This window comes from Poecilia formosa, unplaced genomic scaffold (genome assembly GCF_000485575.1).
Source record: "Poecilia formosa unplaced genomic scaffold, Poecilia_formosa-5.1.2 Scaffold228, whole genome shotgun sequence".
In the NCBI taxonomy this organism is placed as follows: Eukaryota; Metazoa; Chordata; class Actinopteri; order Cyprinodontiformes; family Poeciliidae; genus Poecilia; species Poecilia formosa.
This window is the reverse complement of record NW_006800167.1, coordinates 852,736-878,128: the sequence shown is the minus strand read 5'-3', so window position 1 is coordinate 878,128 and position 25,393 is coordinate 852,736. Positions and strand designations below refer to the sequence as shown.

Below are 25,393 nucleotides of genomic sequence, written 5' to 3'. Positions count from 1 at the left end.
TTTTTTTTTTTTTTTTTTTCATTAAACTGCTTTGCAACAAAGGCCATAAATCTGATTTCACTTACTGTGACGTAAGGTTCATGCTAATAAAAGAGCAAACCCGGAGTGCTTCATGGCCAGCTTTCCCCAATTTGTTGCATGAATGGCTTTTGAAAGGGGACCCTCTCTGTACAAAGGGAGTCTCGTCTTTGTTTGGTTTTGCCCCATCTGTGTCATCTGGTGGTCTTTGCAACGGGGTGGTGTCTCGGGGTGCTTCCCAACGGCGTTGCCAGTTGTTTTATGGACTCGCTGGAGTGGTGCGGGGAGTTCATAAGTTGGCTGGGCCATTGTGAGCTGAGCCCAGCTGACACGTGTGAATTGACTCCAGCATATTGACAGATCATTTCCATTAATGAATCGCTGGAGTCTGTCTTGTTTCACTCTGTGATTTACGCCCCTGCTCCATCATCGTCTGAGGTTGGGGTTAACTAATAACACCCTGAATGGCTTAACTCTTAATTGCTGGATGAAGGGAGTCGCCCCTTTTCGCCAGCATTGGGAACTTTAAAGGTTAGTCAAGTGCCAACCTTTTTGTTATAAACGATCTTGCTATGGTCATTTTTAAAGTGCTAAATTACGAGCTCTCGCCAAGATTGTCCTGATTAGTATGAATTACCTTCTTGTTTTTAGGAAAACATAACTTACCATGTTAACGTAACAACAAAGAAGTCAGACAGCAGTACTCCTCCATAAAGTCCATGCTTACTGTATTTAACATGTAGTTTTCAGCAGGACTTGGTGAGCTTGTTTTCCATTTGATAGTGAACTGCTTTTGTTTGTAACCACTAGCGTCTCATAAGCTTCGCCCTGGTCTTCCTATGGCGACCATCCAACTTGTTCAAAGCAACAGCCATACACAGCTGATTGCGCTGGCCACAGTCTGGCCTGTCTCCCCCACCACTGCTGTCACATGGAAGCCACATTTGCTCGCCACCATTTTATGCTGCTGTCACCCTCCCTTCAAAAGCGGAGGGGGAGAGAGGGGAGGTGAAAAGGAGAGGAGGGAAAGAGGAAGGCTCACCCTGAGCGGATGCTAGACAAAGATGGCAGCAGAGACATTTTGTCTACTTTCATTAGTTCTGCTTGTGGTGAGCTGTGCTGAATATTAGCCCGTTACTAGCAGAGCCACACATTGTGGAGTGCAGACAGAGAATGTGTCACAATCATATCCAGCCCACCTTATTTCCATCATTCTCACCTAAAAAGTGGGACACGCGGGGTTTGGTGCCAATTGCTCATTTAAAAAAAAAAAAAGTATATATATGGTAATTATCATTCTTCAAACCGTGTTATGTGGTAAGTGTGACAAACTTTATCACATAAATTTACATAAATGTTCCCATTAGGGTCAGATGCTTTAGGATCAGCTCAGATCACAAAAGCAGCTGTAAGTCATTCAGATGGGAAGTTTATAAACATATCCCATAGCTTTCAGTTAAGTTCAGTAGATTTTTGAGACAATCTCATATTTTAAACCAGTTTAAATTAAAGCTGCCATTTCATATTGCCTATCAACCCTCTGGTATCAGTAAGTTAATATTCTGACCCTGTTTAAAAAACACAAAGCAAAACATTTTTAATATCTATTTATGAATTTATATTTTTTCTGCTGTTTTCTTTATACATCCATTCATTTATTGTTCCAGCTTAATAAATGCATGTAGAGTTGTGGTTATTGGTTGTTCAGTGTAAATCATTTAAAAATAAAAATAATGTTTCATGCTCTGTGTCAGTTCACCCCTTTGCCAATTTCCCAATTATTTCCCAATTTCTAACCACTGGGTTGACATTTGTCCCTTCTTGTTTCAACTCCCGTACATTATGATTAATTAGGAATCCTAATTAAACCAAAGTAACTTCAATAAACTTTTAATAGAATCTATCAACGGTGATTTAACCAAACCTTTTCTTACGACGAACAAATTATATGCTTATATTTTAAACATCTTTACTGAGAGCAAAGCGAAATCGAAGCAAACTTTCCTGCTTGTGTGGACAAACTTGACTGTTTTTGATTCTGCATAAGTAATGTCAAAGGTCGAGATAAATTAGCACTTTCTCCAATTTGTGCCTCTAATTTGTCTCACCCTATTTGACATTTATTTTGGTTCTGATTTCATTTGGCTTGTTAACTTCTATGAAATATTACAGATTATTGCAACAGATCAAACTGTATTAAGCTACTGCTGCTAGATATTAGTTATTAGAGTCACATAGTGAAATTTTTTCACAGCAGACCTTGAATAGATTATAGAAAATTACTTTAAATTGTTGGGTATAAAATCTCCCCTGGCGGGCATGAATTGCTTTCTTAAATGTATCATGTCAGACTGCTGCTCAATTTCATACATTAAAAAAAACAACAACCTAGAAACAAGTTGACTAAATCTGCAAAGGTATGAAATCATGAATAACCAAAACCCAAGTCTCACAATTCACCAGGAAAGCCAGTATATCAAATATTTTTTATTCAATTGTTTTCTGTTGACATTTTCAGCATGTCCACATCTACTTTTTTGAAGTTCTGCCAAAATACAGATGCTTCCTTTGGCTCCATCACTCTAAGTCCAGTGTTTTTGTTTACCTAAATAAAACGCTCACACTGGGAGCCTCAGACTGTTGCTCCGAAGTGTTTGTGTGGAGACGGATCTGAATGTTGCTTTGTCCTGCTGGGCTTTCATCTGTTGGACTCATTATAGTTGTCATTTCACTGGGCTCTATTGGAGAATTTCAGGAGACTGGGTCCCCATGAAAGAGTCATGACGGGCAGAGAAGTGCTGATGCTCAGGTTCCTGCCTCCAGGCTTTCTCCTGCTCATGAACAGCCTGAAGGCATATAAAACAGGCCTCCCAGGCCAGCCGATGAAACATTCAAGAGTGAATGTCATGACTTTCCTGGTGGTTCTCAGTGAACTGGGCCTGAAACTGGCGCTGGGGGGGAAAAAAAAAAAAAAAAGAGAGAAGTTGTTAAGTTATTATGAAGGGAGATTCCGGAATATTTTCTTAATGATTAAGAAAAATATGCCAAAAAGGTGGATGAAAGTAGCGCAGAAACGGATGAAGTTGTGCCGTTCTACCTTGTTAAATTTCAAATGATTTTATTAGTGTCAGTTCTGTGGTCTTGGCAGGGCTTTGGATGTGTCTGAGCGGGGAGTTCGGCAGCAGGGTGAGAGCATGTCGGCTGTTGACACCATCTAACGAAGGGAGGATTAGGAGTTTACAGAGGCAGTAATATGATAGGTCAAAAAGAGGAGGCACTCCTCCACAGTACTTGGCTCTGTAATGAATGATTGACTGGAAAAGGAGAAGCTGCCACTCGCTGGCTGAGTGCTCATCTTGACGTCTGCCGCACCGCTCCACGGCTCCCCTTGATCACGTTTCGCTGCTCCCTTCTCATCTAAGGCACCAGTCTGCAGGGAAAAGCAGCTTTTCCCTCTTATTTTTTCTCTCTAATTTACACATTTAAGACATTTTTGTTTGCTCATTTCAATTCCTTTTTTGTCAGTGAGCCTCTCTCTATCAGTCCTGCTCACAGCCCTGAAACCAGCCCCCCCCCCACAACCCACACACACACACGCACACACACACACACACACACACACACAAACCCTTCCCTTTCCTTTCTGTTTGCCTTGAGGCAATGAACTAATTTCAGGTTCAGTAATTGCGGTGTGTTGTACACCTGTCTGCTATTAATTCTCCCCTGCCTCTTACTCCTTTTTTTAATGAGATCTTATTGTAATTATCATCATTATGCTGTTTTTTATAATTAACTTGATGAATGTTGGTGTTATGGAAGTATTTACTCTCTATAATCAGTGTAAATGTGTTGGGAACTTCTGAGGACTAATGCTTTCAGACTTTGGTCTGCACTTGGTGCTTCATTCGCTTGTCCTCAGAAACTAGAGCTCCCGCCTAAAGCACAGTTTGCTCTGGATCAGATGAGGAGAAGTGGGAAGCCTGGTCACTGCTGAAAAGGTCCCTGCTTGTAGCCGTTTTAAAACCATTACAGCAGTGAAAGGCTTTACAATGGTTAGCGCCAGGCTTTGTTTCAGCCTGTCACAGGCACCCTGTGAAAATCAAATAGTCCCTTTTCCTTAAATGAAAAGGTAAAAAAGGGTTTGTCCACACTCCCATCTTTGAAAAATCTGGTTGCAGGTTTTTTTGTTTTTTTTTGGTATTCACTGACATGATTTTGAATGTTATTGTTGAGGAGGCAAACTATTGGGAGGGATGTAAAAGAAAATCTTGACTGAATGAATAATGTGCCCCCCCCTCCCCCTTAGCTTTCAATCCAATTAGAAGTTTAATAAGGGTCATGCATAGGGACTTCACGCTCTATATTGGTTTCTTTAAGAGTGAGACTGGGGAAAATGACATGGTTGAATGTCCTAGAGGTCCAGATGGAAGGGCTGTGCACTTTGATATGTATTGAAGGGTCTTGTGCCACGTTGTGGTGTTTGAAAATGTTTGGGGAAGACAGATGATGGCTTCCTGTAAATCTCAAGGCCGGGGCGTTGGATAACTGGACATTGGCTTCTCAGGTGGTAGCAATTACCTGATCTTTGCCCTCCTGACTCCTTTGTGTTTCCTTTAAGCTGCATTGGTGTTGTCTCATACATTTTTTTTAATGTATTTTGGTTAAAACATTTTAGAATAGTCTTTATGTTTTTAATCACAATATAAAAATGTATGTGTCTCTGTTTCTTAGTTTGTTCAGTCAGAACACTCAACAGTGAGCACTGTTTTTATTCTTGACCACTAAAATGAACACTTGTGTAACAGGGAAACTACCATCGAGGCTTGAGTGTGTGTAAACATGCACAAAAGCTATATATTTGAGCTTTAATCCTGCTGTTGGAAGGAAAGTGGGTAGGAGGGTCCAAGAAAAGAACCCGTGAAGCCTTTGTGAGTTTGTCCACATGCTGCTCCACTTTCAGCATCTGACAGCCATTTAACTCCACACGACCTGGTTTGCAAGTGCTATCGTTTTGGCGCTCTCGAATCCTGTTAAGAATTGTAATTACAATTTATGTGCCCCCTGCGTTTCTTTGAAGAGGTATTGAGTGAGGAAAACAACTCTGGTAATGAAGGACTTTCACTTGTGTGTCAGCGTATTGCCACTCTAAGATAAAACAATGAGGCATTTCAGTCTTTTAAAAGTATAAGATGTTTACCCGGTGGTTTCCGTGCTTGGAAAGCGGTTTCTTGCAACGCTGATAAAACGATGCATCTTGCAGGACATATTTCTTAGACGGGGTCTCTTTAAAGTATAGAAACGGCATGAATAGTGGTGCGAGTGATGTGAAGCACGTTCAATGACTTTCAAAGAGAAAAAGAAGAAAGGGTGAGCATAATGCCTAATAGGTGCTTTAGTAATTTCTGAGTTTTCATAGCTTAATCCGTTCTGAAAAGCTCAAGAGAAGAAAGGCTGCAAATGGCCCTCAGTATTAATTTGATGTGACTTCTGTACAATAAGGGCTCCGGATCCCAGAGCCCATTTTCAGGCTTACCTTCTTTTATCATCCTTAGCCTTTGGAACTTTTGCCTAAATGTTTCATGAAACTAAGGCAGTAAGCCTCTTTGGTATTCTGTCTTTATAAAGCCTGGTTTAGGACTATTGTTACACTGTGTTCAAGACAAAGGAATGCAACACTGAAGCCACCTCTCCATTCTGGGACATTCAAATTCATTTAGTGCAATTGGGAGAGTTCTTGTGTTAAAACACACATGTACTATGCTTCATTACACATCTTTCATTTTAAGGGGTCTAACCACACACTCACCTTATGAGAGAAGATGATGTACAAAATCGTGTTTACAAGAAGGAATGAACGACTTTAGCATCAATTTTGGATCCACATTTTTATTTTCACAAAAAAGAGTAAAACTTTCCCACAAACAGTTAATTAAAGAAGGCAGAATAATTCAGCCTATGCTTACCTAATTCTAAGACTCCTGATGTAGAAGAAAAAAAGTGTTTTTTCACATCATTACAACCAGAATAATTTGTAAACAAACTTATTCTGAAGAATATCAGTTCAGTATAGAACTATCAATACTGTTTAATGATTTATTGACAGAGTGTGATTGGAATTAGAATGCAGCTCACACTGAGCCTTCAGTTCGGTGCCAATAAAAAGCACGTTTTAACTTTATGGTCATTACTATTTCTGTCATTTTTGTCATTGTTTTGTTTTTTTTGTTGTTTTTTTGTACCCCAAGTACCTCTACACAAAAGATGAAAAAGGTGGTGGCACTTTAAATGCTAATATAACCAAATGTTTCCAGCAAGTCCAGGTGAACAATCTTTTAGTCGACCCTATAAACGCAACATAGCAACTCAAGATTTGCTTTTCCTCTTGCTTCAAAATAAAAGCCTCAAACAGAGACACTGTGTGTCGAGATTGAAGCCCTCCCCTTCATCTCTAGGGCTCATAATTATTACTTTTCACAACGTATAGGAAATATTTCAATTTTTTTTAATGTTTTTTGCCTATTTGTTAACACATCATCTTCTTGTGATCTTTCCATATGTTGGGCTTAAAAAAAAAATCAGAACCTCTAAAGCTTGACATGTATGAAGCTGCTCTGAAGATTGGAAAAGAAGGCAAAAAATGTTATCACAGCATGTAGTTCTGACAGCTATGAATGCTGCTGTAAAATATATAGACATTTTTTTTTTCCATCAGGAAAAGCATATTTTCTTTGTATGCTTTTAAATTAACATTGTGGAAACCAACAATGCACATACTCGTTGGGTCAGTGACCCTGGAGAAAACAGCTTGCATTAATATGCTTTAATCCAGTGTAATTAGTCAAATTACAGCACACCAAGCAGCTTGTGTGAAGCTGCTGGATTTGGCAGCCACACAAGAGGGCTTGGAGTCCCACTGCACCACGAGGGAGACCTCAAAAGCACAGTAAATCCTGCTCTTACACCCCTTCACTTCATTTTCCCATTTTCTTCTATGTTTTTTTTTTTTTAGCAGTACTAAAGTGTTTAACCTGTTTTGTATACAAGTGCCATTTCCCCTGGTTGCTATATGTGCTGTTTTTTTTAATATTATTATTATTAATGAAAGACGGTAAAAGACTCATAACACCATGAGACAGCTCAAATATCACATACACATCGCTCAGTCTTATGCAAGGTCAGATGTATGATGTCTAGGAATGCAATGGTAAGCACCGCAGACACAGTTAAGGCACTCCCTTAGATGGTAGCATTAGCATTAATAAAATGATTTCAGCTATATAATTACATGAGGATAAAGTGCAAATTATTTAGCGCACTCAACAACCGGATTATCATCCAAACCAAACCCTGTTCAGCCTACAGGGGTGAGCCTGTATGACAAAAGGCTCTCATTAGCATAAATTTACAAGCCCTCTTCTTCAGAGAAGCCGATAAGAACCTGTTCCACCTTTCCATTGGCCCTGAATGGCTTGTTGTGCTTTTGGCAGTGACAGATAAGTATGGGTAATTCCACTCTATGCGTGGAAAAAAAAATAAAAAAAAAATGCTTCAGATTCTGGCTGCATCCCGAAGGTGTCACCCACTATAATCCTCAAACTGTGCCCAATAGAAAGGGCGATGTGTGTTTTCTTGATGATATACTGCGAATGACATACAGAATTATACGAAGGTGGACAAATCTGTAACATGTTATTAGGCAATTCCCTCTGAATAACAAGGATAAAAAGGATAATGGATGAGGGTGTCATTATTACCTTGGTTCCAAAGAGGCGTCCAACCAAAAGGTTGAGAGACAAGATTAATTGAAGACGAGTGAGGCGCTCATTGCTCATCAGGCCTACTCGTCTAACCACTTGCTCTTTCTGGCCCTCTCCTCCTTTCTGCCTCTCCATCCTCATCTCATTCTTTCTCTCCTTCTCTGTCCGTTTGCTCTGAACCCATATTCCGCCCACACATGACAATAAAAAAAAGAGAGAGAAAAAATGTGGGATTTAAAATGATCAGCTTGGCAGTTTTAGCAGCAGCGAGAGGAAGCTAGTTCTCAGGCCAGGAAGATTTCAGTCATCTTAAGGCTGACAAGTCGCTGAATGTATCCCATTAGGAAAAGCTTTCTGGCAAAAAACCCCCAAAACCTCAAGACTAAATGATGGCATTCCTTCGCTAAAACTGCGTGGAGATGGCATCCTCAAGCCGTTTATCTCAGGGATGTACTTAACATGTATTTTTGCCACAATGTTGTCAGTTCTTTTGTTTGATTTTTCAATAGGGTTTGTCCACAAAAATGTGAAATTTTGTTTTAAAAAAGGTTTTGTATTGTAACACTCATGCAAAGGGTGTTTGGTTTCACTTGAATTTCGCGCAATTCTGCTCTGAAACGGTTTTAAAATGTACTTTCTGAACGTTTTTGTCAGAAGCAAAAGACAACTGGCACTGCAACAGAAATGACCAAAGTGGCACATGCACTCTATTTGCATTCTTGTTTTTCAGAGAGGGTTACCACTTAGTAATATTTTCTTGTATGACTAAACACATCGTCTTGCAAAAACACTACCCCTTGTGCTGCTTCAGATTTTTACTGTTGTCACATTATTACTGCAACTCTTGATAGACCAACAGATATATGAAATGTGTGAAGTGGAAACGGTATGCTTATGTCTCCGTTATGTTGCAAATAAAATGTGTGAACATACATTTTCAAGTCTTGCTACACATTCTCAACTGGATTTAGGTGGGAACTTTGATTGGACCACTCTAGCAAATGAATATGCTCTAATCTAAAGCATCACGTTGTAGCTCTGGCCGTATAATTGGGTTCGTTGTCCTGATGCGGGGTGACTCTCTGCCTCAGTCCAAGTCTTTTGCTGCCACAGACATGTTTTCTTTTAGGACTGTGCTGCACTTACCTCTATCCATCTTCCTATAACTCTGATTAGCTTCTTTGCCCATTTCAGTATGAATTTGAAAAGTTGAATTCAACTGTGGTTCATGAAATTGTCAAATATTCTTAGATATTGTTTTGTATCCTGACCCAAATCGTCTGCTGTGTTTCTTGGTCACTATGATGTTGTTTCTTTGATAATGTTCTCTAGCAAACCTCTGATACTTTAAAAGAACACCTGTCTTCATACTGAGCTTAAATTACAAGAGTTAATCTCTGTTTTATTAATTCACTGAGTTAAGTAGACAGTTGGTTGCACTCTGTTTTATTCAACGAGTATCAATACAGACAAACAAAAATTCAGGTCACACTTTTAAGATTTTTATTTATAAAAATGTTGAAGACTATGTATCATTTTTTCTTCCTCTTTGCAGTTATGCATTCTGTTTTGTTGGTCTATAAAGTTTCATCCAATAAAATTGATGTCAGAGATTACAGTGACAAAATATGAAAAGTGTTTGCATTTACACTTTAAAATCAGTTGATTAAACAAACTGTTTTGTAACTTTGTTTTTTGGGTCTTTATTGCTTATGTAGAAATTAAAACAGATACGATGTGCAGTTTGATTGTTCATGTCAATATGCAAAAGTTTTGTGCAAGTTTATAAAATACATTAATTTATAGTGCAAATAAAGTGCATACTTATGCTGTTTATAAGCCAAATATAATCTCTAAATAAATGAACACACACAAAGTGCAACTTTGTAGACTTTGTAGTTATTTTATAATTATTTTTTTGCTTCTGCTCACCTCTCGGATTTCTTCTTCTTTTTTTTTTAATCACATGGCTTAATGCCAGACTTCATATCAACAAGAAACCCAAGTTTAAGTCCTGTTTGGATATTTTTTTCTGGCATATTTTAGGACTCTAAAGTCTTACAGCCACAGAATCTATTTTTTTTTTTAAGGTGATTGCATATTAGGACCGCTCCTCCCACCCGTCCTACCATGGCAGCTTTGAGGACAGAGCTGCAGGGTTTGCTAATGTGCGTGAAATACTATCCTTGACATGAATGTTATTGACAAACCTGGCTGGACATTTGGGGCAGTGAACTGTCAGTGTATTTAATGCATATTCATCTCCTTTATCCCACTGGTCTTTCTAGAGCACTCGAGCTGTGTCATCTTGCCACACTCCAGCTACCACCCAAATATATAGTGACACTGATTATGCAAATCTGTATCTTGTTTTCCTCCAATACCTGCATTAGGAGCCTGCTACATTATTGAAGTTGAGATACGGGCCCTTCAGAGAGGAACCAAGTGGAAATCTGGGGAAATCTTTTACATATTTTCATTTCTACACATCACAACAGTTGTCACATTAAGTGAGAATCAGATGAGAAAAAGCTTTGATGTTTAGGCATACATTAAAAAATCTTTGCGGGGTGTAAAAGGATTAAAGTGTAAATAAAAGTGCAGATTTGGGCATGTCTTTGGTCACACAGTTGAGATTTTCCTCTGCATGGCTTTGTGAATTTAAACAGTCACATATTACTTTTATTTCACAGTGCGTGGGCACACCTGAGTTGTTTGACAAAACAAGAAAACATCAACGGTGTCCTACTTTTTTTTTTTTTTCAAAGGACACAATCCTTAAATTAAAACTAGACCAAACTTTCTTTGCAAAATATTATGTAGTAACTGTTTCATTTTGGTGCCTCTAAGTTTCTCAGAAGGATTAATTTTCTTTTCAGTAACATTTGGAGTTCTTTTCCTCACGCCTTTAAATGAAAGCTTTTGCATGTATGTAGTTGAATAGCTAATCTGAGGATATTGTCATTAATATTTTTACTTATGTTGTCTAATTTCCCTTCTGTAAACAGAGGTACATTCAATGTAATTTGTCTTGGTTTCAAAGGAGTCCCTTGTTCTAAACTTTGCTTTGTACGAAGGATCTGGATCCTTAGCTATTGAGAAATGATTGTTTGCTGGAGGCGTCTACTCTGTTGTATTTTTGAACAATTTGATCTGATTTCACCCAGTTGCTAATGTTTCCCGTGACGTGTGTAATACATCAGCTCGATGAAGCTTTCAGAAATTGCGTGGACTTTATAGAACCTCATGGGGAGAGCAGCCATGACATCTTTGTAGCAATAAAATATCTTATTTATTCCTCTGGCTCCGACTTAACCAGCTCAATATATGGAAGCGTGACCAACACAGATTGATTAGCTTCGTTCACGTTTTTCTGCTGCCATTACCAAACTACAGGCAGGCTATAATTCTCAATAAGCACAGAGACTGACTGTTGGTCATTCACAACTCCTCCTTCTTTCCGCTGATTGGAAACTCGACTGGAGACCCAGACAGACCAGCCAGGATAGTTTAAAATATAAACCTTTTGGGCATAGTGGTGACGCCGAGGTAAAAGCACCCAACTCCCTTATTGACATGACCCTCACAAGTTTGAGTACTAGCCATTTGTCCTTTGTAGCAATTGTTCCCCTTTTATGTCTGTATAAAATAAAGGCCACTAGAATAGAATCAGAAAAGAAATCTTTAGCAACCATATACATAAAAGTGAGGAAATGAAAAAGATTTTGTGGAACATCAAGTTCTTTCGCCTCTTTGCAGAATGTGTTGCTTTCAAAGTGCTCCCATTTTGAATAGTGCATGTGTATTAGGCTGAAGGGTGTGAAATTCAGTTTTCTGCTGCATGTGGATGGAATACATCACTGCCCTGATGTCACCACCTTATTGTCTTTCATTTCACACACAACTGACTTTCCTGTTTAACCACTGTCAAATAAAAGTAACGACTAGTTACTAGAGCAAAGAAAACCTAAAAAAGAATCAGATGATCATCTGGGAATAAAACTTCGAGGTTGTGACTGTCCTAGGTGGCTGGATAACTACTTGTCCAAATAAACAGAAATTAGGTTAAGTCATCAGTTTAACTTTTAGCTTCAAATATTTGGTGTGCCCAAAGTAAGTAGATTTTCATCAATGCCAGCAGCTTAGCTCAACCTGAAAGTGATTAATGTTATTTGGCCATTGCTGTCGTCTTTCAAAACCGTTTCATCAGTTCTGTACCAATGGCACACCAGTGTGGTTTAAATTGTGTGTGAGAGATGATTTGACCCTGCAGCAGAACTTTTCAACATGTGGCAGCTTGGCTTAAAAATAAAAGGTACACAACGGTGTGACAGGCATATTGCAGCATTTAGCTCCATGCTTCTCAAATTGTGTTGAGTACTAGTGGTGGTACTTGGAAGATATTCAGTGGATTACAGTATAAATCTGTGTATTGATTATAAGTTAAATACAAAGCAAATGAACCATTGCAAATTAAGCATAAATGTAAAGCAATATGAACAGTAAGAATAGAGTACAATGAAGGGTGCATGAGTTATTCACATAAAAATAAAACATATTTCAAGTACAAAAAGTACACAGCAAAACATAAACACATTCAATGTCATATCACTTGATCATAATAATTTTCTGATTTCTTAAAAACATTGTTCTGACACCTTTAATTGAGTGTCGATGCTTTTTAGATAACATTACATTTGTGATGTTTCTCACCTTGCTCTCTGTGGCTTCAATGCTCTTCCACTTAACTCGGGTTTCTTCCCTGCCCTTTTTGTTACCAGGCTTCATTCTTTCCCTTTCGGATTCCCTGATTGCTCAACCTCCTCACAGATTTGGCCCATATTGCCCTGGGTCAGCCGTTGAATACAGTATACGTGGTGTGTGCTGATCCTCCAAATTGCCATGTGTGAAATCCATCCCACTTGCTCCTGAGGGAGTAGTCATATCATTCAAAATGAAACGGGCCTCCCGTATCCTCCCCTTATTCTTTGACTCCGTCGTTCTTCTATGGCCGCCTGGGACTGTGCAGTTGTGAGGCTTTATAGTGGAAGCCTATTAGACAAATCTGAGAAGAATGCTGCAGAGGTGCTATGGTACCAGGTTGTCAACGTGCCCCACACTCTTATATAAACATATCAGTCATGCTGACTTGGAGGTCTCGCTGAATTGTATTATTGTCCTATTTTGGTATAAATGCACTGAAGGAGGGGTTGCATCTCTCCATATGGAAGAAAATTGCATCAGGTTTTAGGGAGACTGCTTCGTTAGATTTATTAATAACATCTGTCATTGTGTCTCAGTCAATGTGGAGGTAAAAGCTATTCGGAAGTCAAATATGATTAGAATCTATTTCCGTGCATGAAGTGGCACCCTGCTGCTTATAAGCATATTGTCCTCCATTTGAGCATCTGCACATTATTATATATGAGTTTAAACTTAAGCACCACTGTCACAATATGCTTGCCCTTGTCTCATCTGTCACAATATTCTTCATTTCTCTTCTGGAAAGTTCTGAAATGGAGCCAGTACGTCAAGTCATCGATGTAAGAAAAACAAAATAGCGAAAAGAGAGGACCGAGATGTTAAATTGCTTTAAGGCTGTTACAATGGAGGTGTATCCTCTTGCAGCTGGCGGAGCGGCGCATGCGCTCGTTGTCCTCTAATGAGCTTACATTGAGGGACCCGTGTGGAAACAAAAGGCTGCGCTTGTCGACCACACCAGACTCCCTTCACCCACCCTCTTCCTGCTCCCCCAGCACTGAGCGTGACAGACCAAGAGCAGAGCGCCGGTCCCTTCCTGGTGGTGTGATTAGATTGGGGCCGAAGTCTCCAGCTGGCAGGCCTGTCTGTGACTGGAGGCGGCCGTCCCCAGCGCTTGTCACTGCCTGACACCTCTGACAGGCAGGGGACAGCTTCAGCAGACAGGTTCATTAAATGGCATTTTTTACAGCTGGGCCTCTAAAAAATGAGGGCTGGGCTTTGTCAAATCCCCAAGTCTACAGGGGCCTGTGCGTGTTAGTTTAGACCAAAGCTTTGTTGTTATGACATTTTTTTTTTTTTTTTTTTGATCTGGGCAGTTTGCAATAAGCTTTTTTTTCTCTCCTCTTTAGCCTCTCTTCTTTGACAGCTAGCCTTTTGCCCTGTACTTTGTCACAGCATCAAACTTTTCACATTAACAGTATACAAAGAAAATTTAGCAGGAATACTAGTCAGGTTAATGCTTGATCAAGTCGTTTGCCATGTTTTGGCTGTAAAGACATTTAAAGCAGGGTCTAACTGTGCCACTCTATTGTTGTTTTGACATAGAAATATATTGAAGGGTACAGCAGAGCAAAATAAAGTCTAGACCACTGACATCAACAAATAATTCAGTCTCCAAACAGCTTGATGCGTCTTGAGTGAGTAAATTGTGGCCTTCTAATGATTGCACATCTGTGTGCTTTGCTGTAAAGCATTGTGTTCAAGAGTGCAGAACATCTGGCTGCAGATGAAACGTGAGGGGGGTGAAGCTGCCTTCCCTACGAAAGTGGCTGCTGGCCCTCAACAAAATGCCTGCAGCTCTGTAGCCATCCCAACATCACCTCCCTCTCTCTGTTTCTCCTCCACTCTGCTTGCTGCCTCCTCGGGGCTCTGCTGTCTCTATGACAACTGTTTGAGTAGGGGGTTGCAGAGGTGTCAAGCAGGGGCATTACTAGTAGAAGAGCACGAGAGATGCTGTGCTGTACATTCAGTATCTCCACCTAATCCAATTTTAATTGAGCTCAAGAGATTTTGGCTGTGGCACGGAGGTCGGGCATGAGCTATTCCATGGAGAAATTAAGGCAGCCCAGCTTGTGCTGCACTCTTCCAGTCTGTCACTATTTTAAATGAGCATTAGCATCAGACCTAACCCAGCGCACCATCTTGGTTGCTTATTTCCTTCCCCTTGCCCACTCCACCTTAGTCACACCACCTCACACACACACACACATACACACGCACACACGCACGCATACGCACGCAGTCACTAACGTGGTGCAGAATTTCACTCGCCTGTTACATCTTTATTCTTCCACACATCCATTGTCTGTGAAGTGCACCAATGTGTGATTATAACCCGGGAAGCCGATGATGCTTCTCCACAGCTCACCCCGTTGTACAGAATTGTTGAGTGAGAAGGAGAGAAGGTGGAAAGATGTGTGTGTGTGAGGGAATCATTCTCACCTGTCAGAATATCTGTCTTGATTTGTGTGTCTGTGTGTGGACCGATTTGTCCTCTGGTGCTGCATACACTAATGATTCTTTGTCTGCTCTTTCTTTTTCTACATGTTATGGTTTTTATTGATCCTGTATGTGTCACTAACCCACGGGGTTGTTTTGGTGACCACTTCTTTTTGGTCCAGTGAATGGTGCACACCAGCAGATAAGTGTGAAAGAGAATCTGTTGACAGCTGCAGTTTTTGTTGAAACTTGCCTTAAGTTATGTTATATTGTCTCTTTAAATATTTTTCACAAGTTTAAATGAGAATCGAATGAAATAGAGCTGTTCCGATTATCCCAGTCTGTACTACACTTACATTTAGGTGAATACATCTGGTGAACAGCTTTTAGACCTAGCTATGTGTTGTTGACAGCAGCCTGAGAAGAAAAAAATCTCATAATTTGTTTAATTTCTGTAACTCTGTTGGATCCACTTTTGCCTTCTGATCTGCCTTCTTGATTTACGTCAATATGTCAGTAAAAGGTGCTCAATTGGCTTAAGATCTAGAAACTGTAAAGGCCATTGGAGTAAGCTATCTCATTGTCATATTCAAGAAACTGGTTTGAGGTGGTCTGAGCATTAAAACATCATGTATTATCCTGTGCAAGTAACAATCAAAATATGAATACTCTGTGGTCAAAAAGGACAATGTTTAGTTTCTATAGTATTTAGATGATGCTAAGTGATGATCAAGTGGCCCAAATGTGCCTGGAAATTATCTCTTGAATTTTATATCACTATCACCAGCCTGATGGAGGACAGATCTCTGTTTTCCTGTTGTTCACACTAAAGTCTGAGCCTTATACTTGAATGTTGCAGCCAAAATTGAGACTGATGAGCTCAAGCAACATTCACCAGTATGTTGTTGTGCAATTTGTTGGGTCAGAGTTGGTGTTCCAGATGCACTGGTTGTAATAGGTGCTTATTTAAGCCACTGTCATTTTGAACCAGTCATAGTTCAGTTGTCTGGAAAGTAATTGTTTTTAAAACAACACCTTGGTGCAGGAGAATAGTGGAATAAATGAGGCAGGAAAAAAAAGGGGGAGTGTGTGAGCCTTTTTGTTAATTAACTGTACTTGCATACCTACACTGAAAAAACAATGGCTTTGCAAACACTCACTTTTTTGATTTGTGTTTAATACACCATTTAAACGCTGAATTTATAGTGCTGGAAAAATTGTCAACAGTATGACATGTACCTTCTGCACATTTGTTTCAAATAAATAGCTTCTCCTTTCATCTCCCAGGTCTTGGTGTACACAGATGGTTTGCATGGCAAATGGATGTTCAGCGAGATTCGGGCAGTGTTCTCCAGACACTACCTTCTGCAAAACACTGCAATGGAGGTTTTCATGGCTAATAGAAGTAAGGAAAGTAGCAAATAAACCATTTTTTCCCCCAAAAAAATTATTTAACAGTAATCACATATTTTTTATGCCTGCAGCGTCTGTCATGTTCAACTTTCCGGACCAAGCCACAGTAAAAAAGGTTGTCTATTGTCTCCCTCGAGTAGGAGTGGGCACTAGCTATGGACTTCCACAAGCAAGGTAGGATAAGAGAAGTCAAGCAAAATTAAACAAAAACTTGTTGGCGTAATAATTCATATCTGTAATGAGTTGTATTTTGGTACTTTGTGGTATCGAGGTGCATCCATTCAGCCAGGAACAAATGAGTTTATTTGAAGTCCCATTGCTCCAGACACTGAAGTGGATGTTCACTGACCCTGACTGAACTGACCTAATTCTGCAACTGAAAACTCAATGTAGCCATACCAATGGCCACCGAGGGAAAAAAAAAAGAAACAGATTCTCTTTAGGCTTTCAGCTTTCATGGCGCTAACAGGCTTTTTAAATTACTGCTCTAAACCAAACGGCCCCACGTTCAGAGGATATAATACAACTGACATCTTTGCAGAATCTGAATTAATATCTTGCTTAGAGACCATGCAACACTGCATTCATTTTTTGTTTGGCATTGTGGGTTCATTGTTCTCAGTTTCATAATTTGTGGAGCTTCGGAATGTAACTTTTAAAAAGGATATGTTCTTTTAACATATTTGTTCAAACTGTCACCATGTTGTGCCAGTAGGGCATGAGACAGATAATCATTGAATAAATTGCGCTCCTCTGGTTTCTCCCTGTGATTCCACTGCCACCTGCAGAAATGCACCTCTTTCGGCGAGAAACAACCAATCAGAGCCAGGAGGGTTTCAGTGCAGTCAGTCCAGCTTGTATATCCGTCCCACACCTTCCCTCTTGCTCTGTTCTACACTACCACTAGTTCCCCACAACACAACTAGCAGTAAATGCGTATGGTAGTTAGCATGGCTACCAATGATTGCAAATAAACAGTTTTCCTGTAACAGTAAGTTGTTTCTCTCTCATTAACACAGCAGCTGTGCGTACAGCAGCATGAAACCCTCCTCCTGACTCTGATTGGTTGTTTCTGACCAAGAGAACTGCATTCCTGCACATGGCAGTAGGACTGTAGTGAGAAGGCTAGATTTTTTCAGATTATCTGTTTCATGTAGTACTGTCACAACATGGTGATAGTTTTAAAAAAATATGTAAAGAAAAAAGAAAAAAAAGGTATTTACTGCTGCTTTAAAACACGGGTCCTCATCTTCAGTCTTTGAGAGTTACTGTCCTGCAACTTCTAGAGGCATCGCTTCTCCAAACACACCTGCATCAAATAGCTGAATTCCCTCAGTTCTCCAATGGAATCTGGTTAACGTCATCACCTCGTGCTGAAGAAAGGATGCATCTTAAAGGCGCAGGACCTAAAGGCCCGGACCTGGGCGCTCATCGTTTAAAGCATTGATTAGGCTTACAGCATTTTGAGGGATATGTGTTCAGAAATATCTGAATTTGTGAAGAACATCATCTCCAATTCTTTTTTTGATTGTTTTTAGACGGATCTCCCTGGCAACCCCTCGGCAGCTTTTCAAATCCTCAAACATGACCCAGCGCTGGCAGAGAAGAGAAATCTCCAACTTTGAGTATCTGATGTTTCTCAACACCATAGCTGGTAAAGTTTTAATGAAAGCACTTACATGTTTTCCAAGTGAGATTTATTATTTGAAACTGTAAAGTAGCTGGAAGTACAGAAATAATAAATCTGTTTTTTTTTTTTGTTTTTTTTTTTTTACAGCCATCAGTTACATTTATAGGTTCTGATTTGTTTTCTCCCTTGTCCAGGTAAACTTAATGACCTGTGATGGTTTTAGGTTTTAATCTATTATTTGTGTGAATCTTTCCACAGCAAGTCTTTATAGTTAGCTAGCAGGATCAATAAATTTTATGTGTCAGTGGTGTTGGAAGCACTAACACTAAGTGGGCTCAGGTATGTCGTATTTGTTTAAGAATCCATGGTGGCTTTAGGCGAGACTCAACACAGTAAACTTCACTGTTCATGAGTATCTGCCGTTTGAAGCAAAGGCAGGCGCGGTGGATTTTTGCCGGATAATTAGTGCCTGGTTTTGTGAAAGTGTACCCGAGTGTCTGCAGAGTTGAAAGGTTCTGTTGTCGACTCTCTGATCTGAACCACGACTAACAGGGAAGGCAAGAACAACTGCACGCTACTCTGCTCAGAGACATGTCATCCTCTCTGTCGCTGCATATTCATGCATATTTATATTTAGCTGGCGCTCGAGAGTCGATACATTATTGTCAGCTAATTAGATGTAAGGCAGACACAAAAACATGCCCAAAATTCATTAAAAATCCCTAGTAATGACCTAAGCTGCCAGATATGTCAGAATAGTGTGGAGCGGGAGACAGGCGGGGGGTGAAGTGCTGGGAGGAGGCGCGAACAGGAAGACTTCTTCTAATTAAACACTATTCCACTGTTATTAACATCCTGCCACCCTAACTCAGGACTCAACACCACTAGGTCTCACCACACCAACGCCCGACCCCATCCTCTGTGCTCAGCCTGCTGTTTCCTTCCCAGTGTGTGCCATTAACCTTGATAATTATGCTCTCTAGCTTCCCCCAAACCTTTCTAGCTTCTCTGAAGAAACATTCTCAGTGACTAGCCTGTCAGGAACTTAGATGGCTTTGGCACATTTAGAATCTCTCGCGAACTTGCTGCAAAAACACAGCCTCTCTACTGGTCCAATTTTAAAATACTTTGTGCTTATCATTAAAGTCTTTGAACGTTTGAAGGAACTTCTTTTTAATGAGGAAATGTTCATCATATCATGTTGCAAAATGGTCAAAGGATTAGCTCCAACTTTGAATCATAACATGTTAATATAAATCACACTTTAATGTTTTGTGAACTAGGATTTTTTTGAATGTACATACATGTATTGATTTTGATGACAAGAGTAGGACAATATAAATGTCATGATATTTGATTTTTTTTTTTGTTTGTTTGAGTCCCTTTGAAAGAGCCAGAGAGTCTGGTAATCTTATGGAATTACGTTAGAGGGTAGTTTTCTTTTCTTTTCTTTTCTTTTTTTACACTGGCTGATTTATCTAAATTTCTGCTCAATCTTTTTCCATCGAATACATTCTTATTATTCACACAAAGAAATGGATCTATAAGCCTCTGTTGTTCACATTTAGTTTATGGATAAGAATTGAGTGTCCCGAGGAAACAGGGAAATAATTTCTAAATAGTTGACACTATCTGTGAGAAACATATTTGGCTACATATAGTTAATTTATGAATTATTATAAAAGTTGTTGTATTTTCACACTCAATTGGCTTTTTAAAGAGTTTTTCCCTTAATGTAGTCTTTTGTTTGATGATTAGAAATATGAAAGTCTAACACAAAAGCTCACAGATTAATTTTGTGAGGGGACTAATACTTTTTCATATTACTGAAGGTGGTGTGGCTGTCAGTCTCTGGTACTTAAAATTCCTGAATTGCATGTGATCAGCACCAACAATACGTTGCAAACGTTTTTTTTCTTTAGAGTGCTAAAACAATTTTTGCAAAAGCAGGTTGAATTTATTTGATTTGATGCATCCATTCATAAGAAGAATGTTGAGACATAAATGCTGTTATGCTTGAGGTCACATTACAGTCAGTGATGTTGAGGATCTCAAATCACATTCATTTGTTTTTTTAAACATATAATCAGCTATGCGGTGCTGATTCTAGTAAACGTCTTATTCGCAAAGTTTACATATTTTGGAAGGAAAACATTTACAACCAGATTATCAATGCAGTAAAAGCAAAAGTTCACAAAAATAGAAAACCTTGGAGATGGCTGCCCTGATTTCATGTTGTTTCAGCCTCTCAGGCTAAAGAAAGTTCTTTTTGCTAATTCAAGTAGCATTTAGCTGGTCACACTACCTGTTGGTAGGCAACTGAGGGGTTCGGTGTTTTGTGGCAGGGGAAAATCTGGAATCAGTCTAAACCTTCCCAATTATCAGATGACTAATCTTCCACACTGAGTCACAGCCACTGTTTTCTAATTCTACTGCCTGTTTCTTTTCTCTTTTTTTAAAATCTAAAATTCATTTCAAAGTAAAGCAGGACTGACAATGCTGAATTTACTCTTAATTTTTCCCATGAGTTCCTGACACATGTTTTCCCTCTGAAAATATTTTCTCCCTTTATTGAACATAAAGGAAGCTGACATCCAGCAAATCAGCCGTTCAACACTGAAATGACATCAAAGATATTTAGCAGCTAGATTCTGTAGCTCTGCAATTACAACTGCTCCACTTGCAGACAGGCTTCATGTGACTTTCACCTTTTATTGACAACTCACACTCAGCAGTTCTTGTCATGGGAAACAAAGAAAACATTCTCACACTTCCACCACCACTTAGAGCCCTTCAGCCTTTTCACATTTTGTTACAGTGCAGACAAAATTTCCATAGCATTTTCTTGAAATCCTTTGTGTTTACAGACCATCATAAAGTTTTATAAAGTTATAAAATGGATGAGAACAAACAAACAAAAAAAACAACATATGATGTCTTAGTCTTAGGTTGATGAATTGAACAGTGCTGTAAGAGAAATTCTACTTAGGATATTCTTTTATAATCAAATTCTGTATTACACTTCTATTCCACATGACCCCTGAACTGTGTGTGTTCCATTGTCTTCATGTTGCTGTTTGTTTGCTAATTTTTATTAAAGATTATTTTTTATTAGATTAACATTTTTAAAATCATGTTGGCATCCACTTATGTGCTATTTTATGTTTGTCTATCATTTAATATCTCAATCATTTACATTCAAGTTTGTTTGTAACATGACATATTGCAAACATGTTCAAGGGTCATGGATACTTTATAGCAGAACAGAAGGAAATCTGTGAGCTCTGAGATCAGGGTAACACTGCATACTTATCCACACAAGATGCACATATGCCCTACACTCCACCTCTTGTTTTTCTCCCAGTCTGTCATCACTCACAGATTTTTGTCTGCCAACTGTGCCTAGGGAGGACGTATAATGACCTGAACCAGTACCCGGTCTTCCCCTGGGTTCTCACCAACTATGACTCGGAGGAGCTGGACTTGACCCTTCCAGGGAACTTCAGAGATCTCTCCAAGGTATGAGGACCTCTTGGCCATGCAACTTAAAATCTTTTACATAAAATGCTCATTTATTGGTTGGGGATACGCTTATTTAGATTTAAATTGTAAAAATGTTATGTGTCAGAAGACCACTTCACATTCTAAACTTGGAAGTTGGTGGAAGAGTCCTATAAAAATCTTAACAAAAATGAATATTTGATGTCTACATTTTATAAGCTCTGTTGTGCATGGCGACCTTTTGAACTAACACTAATCACTATGTCTCAGTTACTTTCAGTACACGTACATCATGACTTTATCATACGTTTTCAGATGCTAAAGAAAAATCTGCACTGAGACAAAAGAACACTTCTGGAAAAAGATTACAGTTTTGCAACTTTTCTAGCTTGTAAAGAACAACCATTAACATCTAATAAGTGCATAGATGAGACAGTATATGAACTTGAAAGATAAATATACTGCAACAGTACTCATATAAAGTCCACCTTAGCTGTATAATATGGGTCTTATGGTGATGTTGAGTTGACTGAGTCCTGCAGAAACAAAGTATCCCCAAATTATTACACTTTTACCTCAGTGCTACACAGATGTTATGGTTTATTTTTCCAGACAGCTGTATTTGATGTATGCCAGCCATGACAGTTTTCTCTTGTCCGAATAGTTAAATTTTAGACTTTGCTCAAATTAATTATTCAAAAAGTGCTGCCCTTTGACTTTGGCAGTCATTTCGAATTTCTTCTATTGCAGACCATTTTCTGCACATGGCAAAGTCTGGTGTATATTAAGCTGAGACATTTAAATCCCTCCCCAAAGTAAATCACCTCACATAGCTCTTTTGAGGATAAGTTTGGTGTTAACTCTCACTTCAGCAAGCAGCAGGACGGATAAATTGATAGCTGGATAGACCGAAGGATGTGTTGCAGTGAACTCTGACAATTACAAAGCGCATAAATCTGCGTAATAACAGGATCCTTACTAATGCTACCCAGCTACAGGAGCTCAGACACAATGTGGCCAATGCCCCGCAGCCCTGATAAATAAATTTCAACATTTTCTGTAACTGAAGGGGAGAAGGCAGCAGATCACTCTACCACGAACCACGGCCCGGTTTACTGGTTTTCTACCCCCCTTCTGTCTCTATATCTCGCTCTTGCACGCTGCTGCTCACTGACCTGAAAACAGTCGCATTCCTGTCTGAGCGCTCTCACTCACGCCAGTGCTGCCTTATCCCCTCTCGTTTCCCTTGAAGCACCACTGTTCTAGCTTGGAGCCAAGTTTTCCGGTCTCACTTCTCTACAGTTTGCATCAATTATTAGGTTTTCAATCAACATTATCATCAACTTCAAAATAAGAGAAGTAATAACTAAAAAGTTGATCAATGTAACAATCTCAATTTCACCAACCCAGAACGTGTTGAGCTACGTGTTGAGAGTTCTTATCTTGCTGTGGTCAACTCAGCAACTTTCGTCTTTACCTGTTGGGTGTCTCAGGTGGACTGAGAACGCCGCCGCGTGCGTGTGTGTGCGTGTGTGTGTGTGTGTGTGTGTGGATGTGTGTTTGAGGGTGGTTGAGCAGAGCTGAGCCACATGCAACCCAACTGCCCTGGGGAGACAGTTATTTATTGTAATGTATTCCAGTGACATCCTCCCATGCTGTTTACAGGCCTGAGCTGCCTTCATTAGCATGAGTTCACAGCCCATGTCTCCTGACAGTTGTCCTTGGAACCCCGGGGCTTATTCCTCCAAAAGATCACTGATACTATTGCAGAGCAGGACAGAGGCCTGCACTCGTGTCCTCTCTTCTTGGTCTGCTCTTTTGTTCCTTTATGGATTAGTAGTAGTGCTACTGTCTCTGGAGACCTGTTCATTGTATAGTTAGAGCGAGTGTCTTCCTCAGATAGATTTCCAGTTCATGTGCTTTTACTTTAAGAAGGTGATGTCTGTGTTGGCAGTGGTCTGGTACTGTCCTGTTTAATCCACTTAAGTCGAACGAGTTCATTTGCTTAGAAAATCCAGTTCGTTTGGTAAGGCGTGAATGAACTCTGATGTGGACCAAAATAGCGAACTTTGGTCCGCCTACAAACGGAGGTCACTACAATCTGATGCCACTCAACTTTTGTGAAGAAGGAAGTTGCGCTCAGTGTTTTCTTCAGAAGTTTTCATGTTGTTTCCTTCAGTGGTTCTTGATGCAACTCCACTACAGGCGGGAGTTTGGTTGGTTTGACACAGTGCAGTGTGAAAGCGTACAGCACCAGCTGAAGATGTAACAAATGTAGCATTCCTGCTCCCCAGTTGATCAGGATCTCCCATACCAGTACCACTAAGTCTAGCAGTACTGTTTCAAATGCTTATGTCCAGTTGTCTAGGGGTCTAAAACATCAATACCTGTCTTACATTTGTAGAAGTCCTCAACACACCTGAATGAAATTTCTAAATTGTTATTAGTTTTACTAATGACTTAATCATTTGATTCAGGTGTGCTGAAGCAAATAGACGTTGAAAAATTGCTGGAAGCTGACTTTCAAACATGAGAGTTTTACAGCACTTACTTCAGCCATTCTGCTTCTTATAGAAGCCCTGAGCTCATATAATTACTGGAGCAGTATTTAATCAGCAGGCAGACAAAAATCTGGGTAAAGATATCCTTATACTAAAAGTCTAAGACGAACACAAAAAAAAAATGTCTGAACAATATTTTCACAACTTTATCAACAGAGGTTAACATTTTGTAACAATTTAATTAATATTCACCACTCACACAACTTGGTTTTATATAATACACATATTTATTTTATTTTATTTAGTTTTTTTTTTTTTGTGTGTGTTGTGTCTTGTCGTCTACTTGGATTGCAGTTTTTAAACGTTAAAGTAAACATTCACCCTGTAAGGATTTTGCAGTCAGAACATAAATGCTGAAGAGATTAGCACGTGCATATGTTTTTGCTTTTTGATTTACCACACGGTTGACAACTGAAGCAGCCCATGTCATCTACTGACTCTTTATAACGCAACACGTTTACAATCAAATCTCACGCTAGAGTTGCACATTGCACACTTTCCCACAGATTACTCATACCTGGAAGGTGCTTCTCACTTGTGATTTATTGATCCCTGGGCGGACACCGTTGTTTAAGCTGCTCCAGGTTTGCCTCTCTAAATGGTATCCTCCCAAACCTGTACGCACCCACAATTACCTGCTGGTTGGGCATTCAGTGAGCTGTAAACAGTGATATTGAACATTTCATCGCTGTGCCTCGAGGCCAAACTTCTGCATACTTGTATGTCAGAAATATTTACGCAGTCAAGTGTGTCATTTGATTCTAATGATTATTTCTTGATGGAGTGACAGGTCTATGATAGATGAAGAGAAGTTTCCTCATAGTTGTTAAATGGTGCGATGAAGATTTAATTGCAAAAGAAAGCAGAAAGAAGCAGATGTCGTTTAACTCTGCTTTTTCTCACCCTCACTACAGTTCGAGGTATGCATATAATTTTAAAAAAGAATTTTAAAATATAGTCATATAAATAGCTCAGAAGTTTGCATCCCTGAACCAGTGCACTAAAGTTAAAAATATCAATTTTCACCCAAATTGTATTTTTAAATTTCAGCCACCGGAAGGGAAACTTGGCTGCCCCAAATCGCCCTTTTCTGCACTTTATTCCCCACAACAGATTCTTATTCCTTCTCACTTTCATTCCAGCCAGGCTGTTTGTGAGCACATCTGCTTTATCTTGATTTGGAGCAACTTTATTGCATTAGACTGGAGCTCCATGCTGTGCTGCTTCTGACAACGGAAGCAAAAATGACTGTGACTTGCCCTGACAGAGCACCATAGCAACATACAGTAATGTAATTTGTTTTGAAATATAAA

The 25,393-nt window shown here is 39.5% G+C and overlaps 1 protein-coding gene across 4 annotated transcripts in view; it reads left to right on the top strand.

Annotated features, from left to right (window-relative positions):
• Positions 1 to 25,393, top strand: part of LOC103149466 (neurobeachin-like) — a 218,122-nt gene that overhangs the window by 158,981 nt on the left and 33,748 nt on the right. For all 4 annotated transcript variants that reach the window (XM_016679957.1, XM_016679956.1, XM_016679955.1 and 1 more), the window contains 4 exons: positions 16,263 to 16,380; positions 16,460 to 16,562; positions 17,927 to 18,042; positions 21,425 to 21,537. In XM_016679957.1, the coding sequence (XP_016535443.1) occupies positions 16,263 to 16,380; positions 16,460 to 16,562; positions 17,927 to 18,042; positions 21,425 to 21,537 (450 nt within the window). The remainder of the gene's footprint in view (positions 1 to 16,262; positions 16,381 to 16,459; positions 16,563 to 17,926; positions 18,043 to 21,424; positions 21,538 to 25,393) is intronic.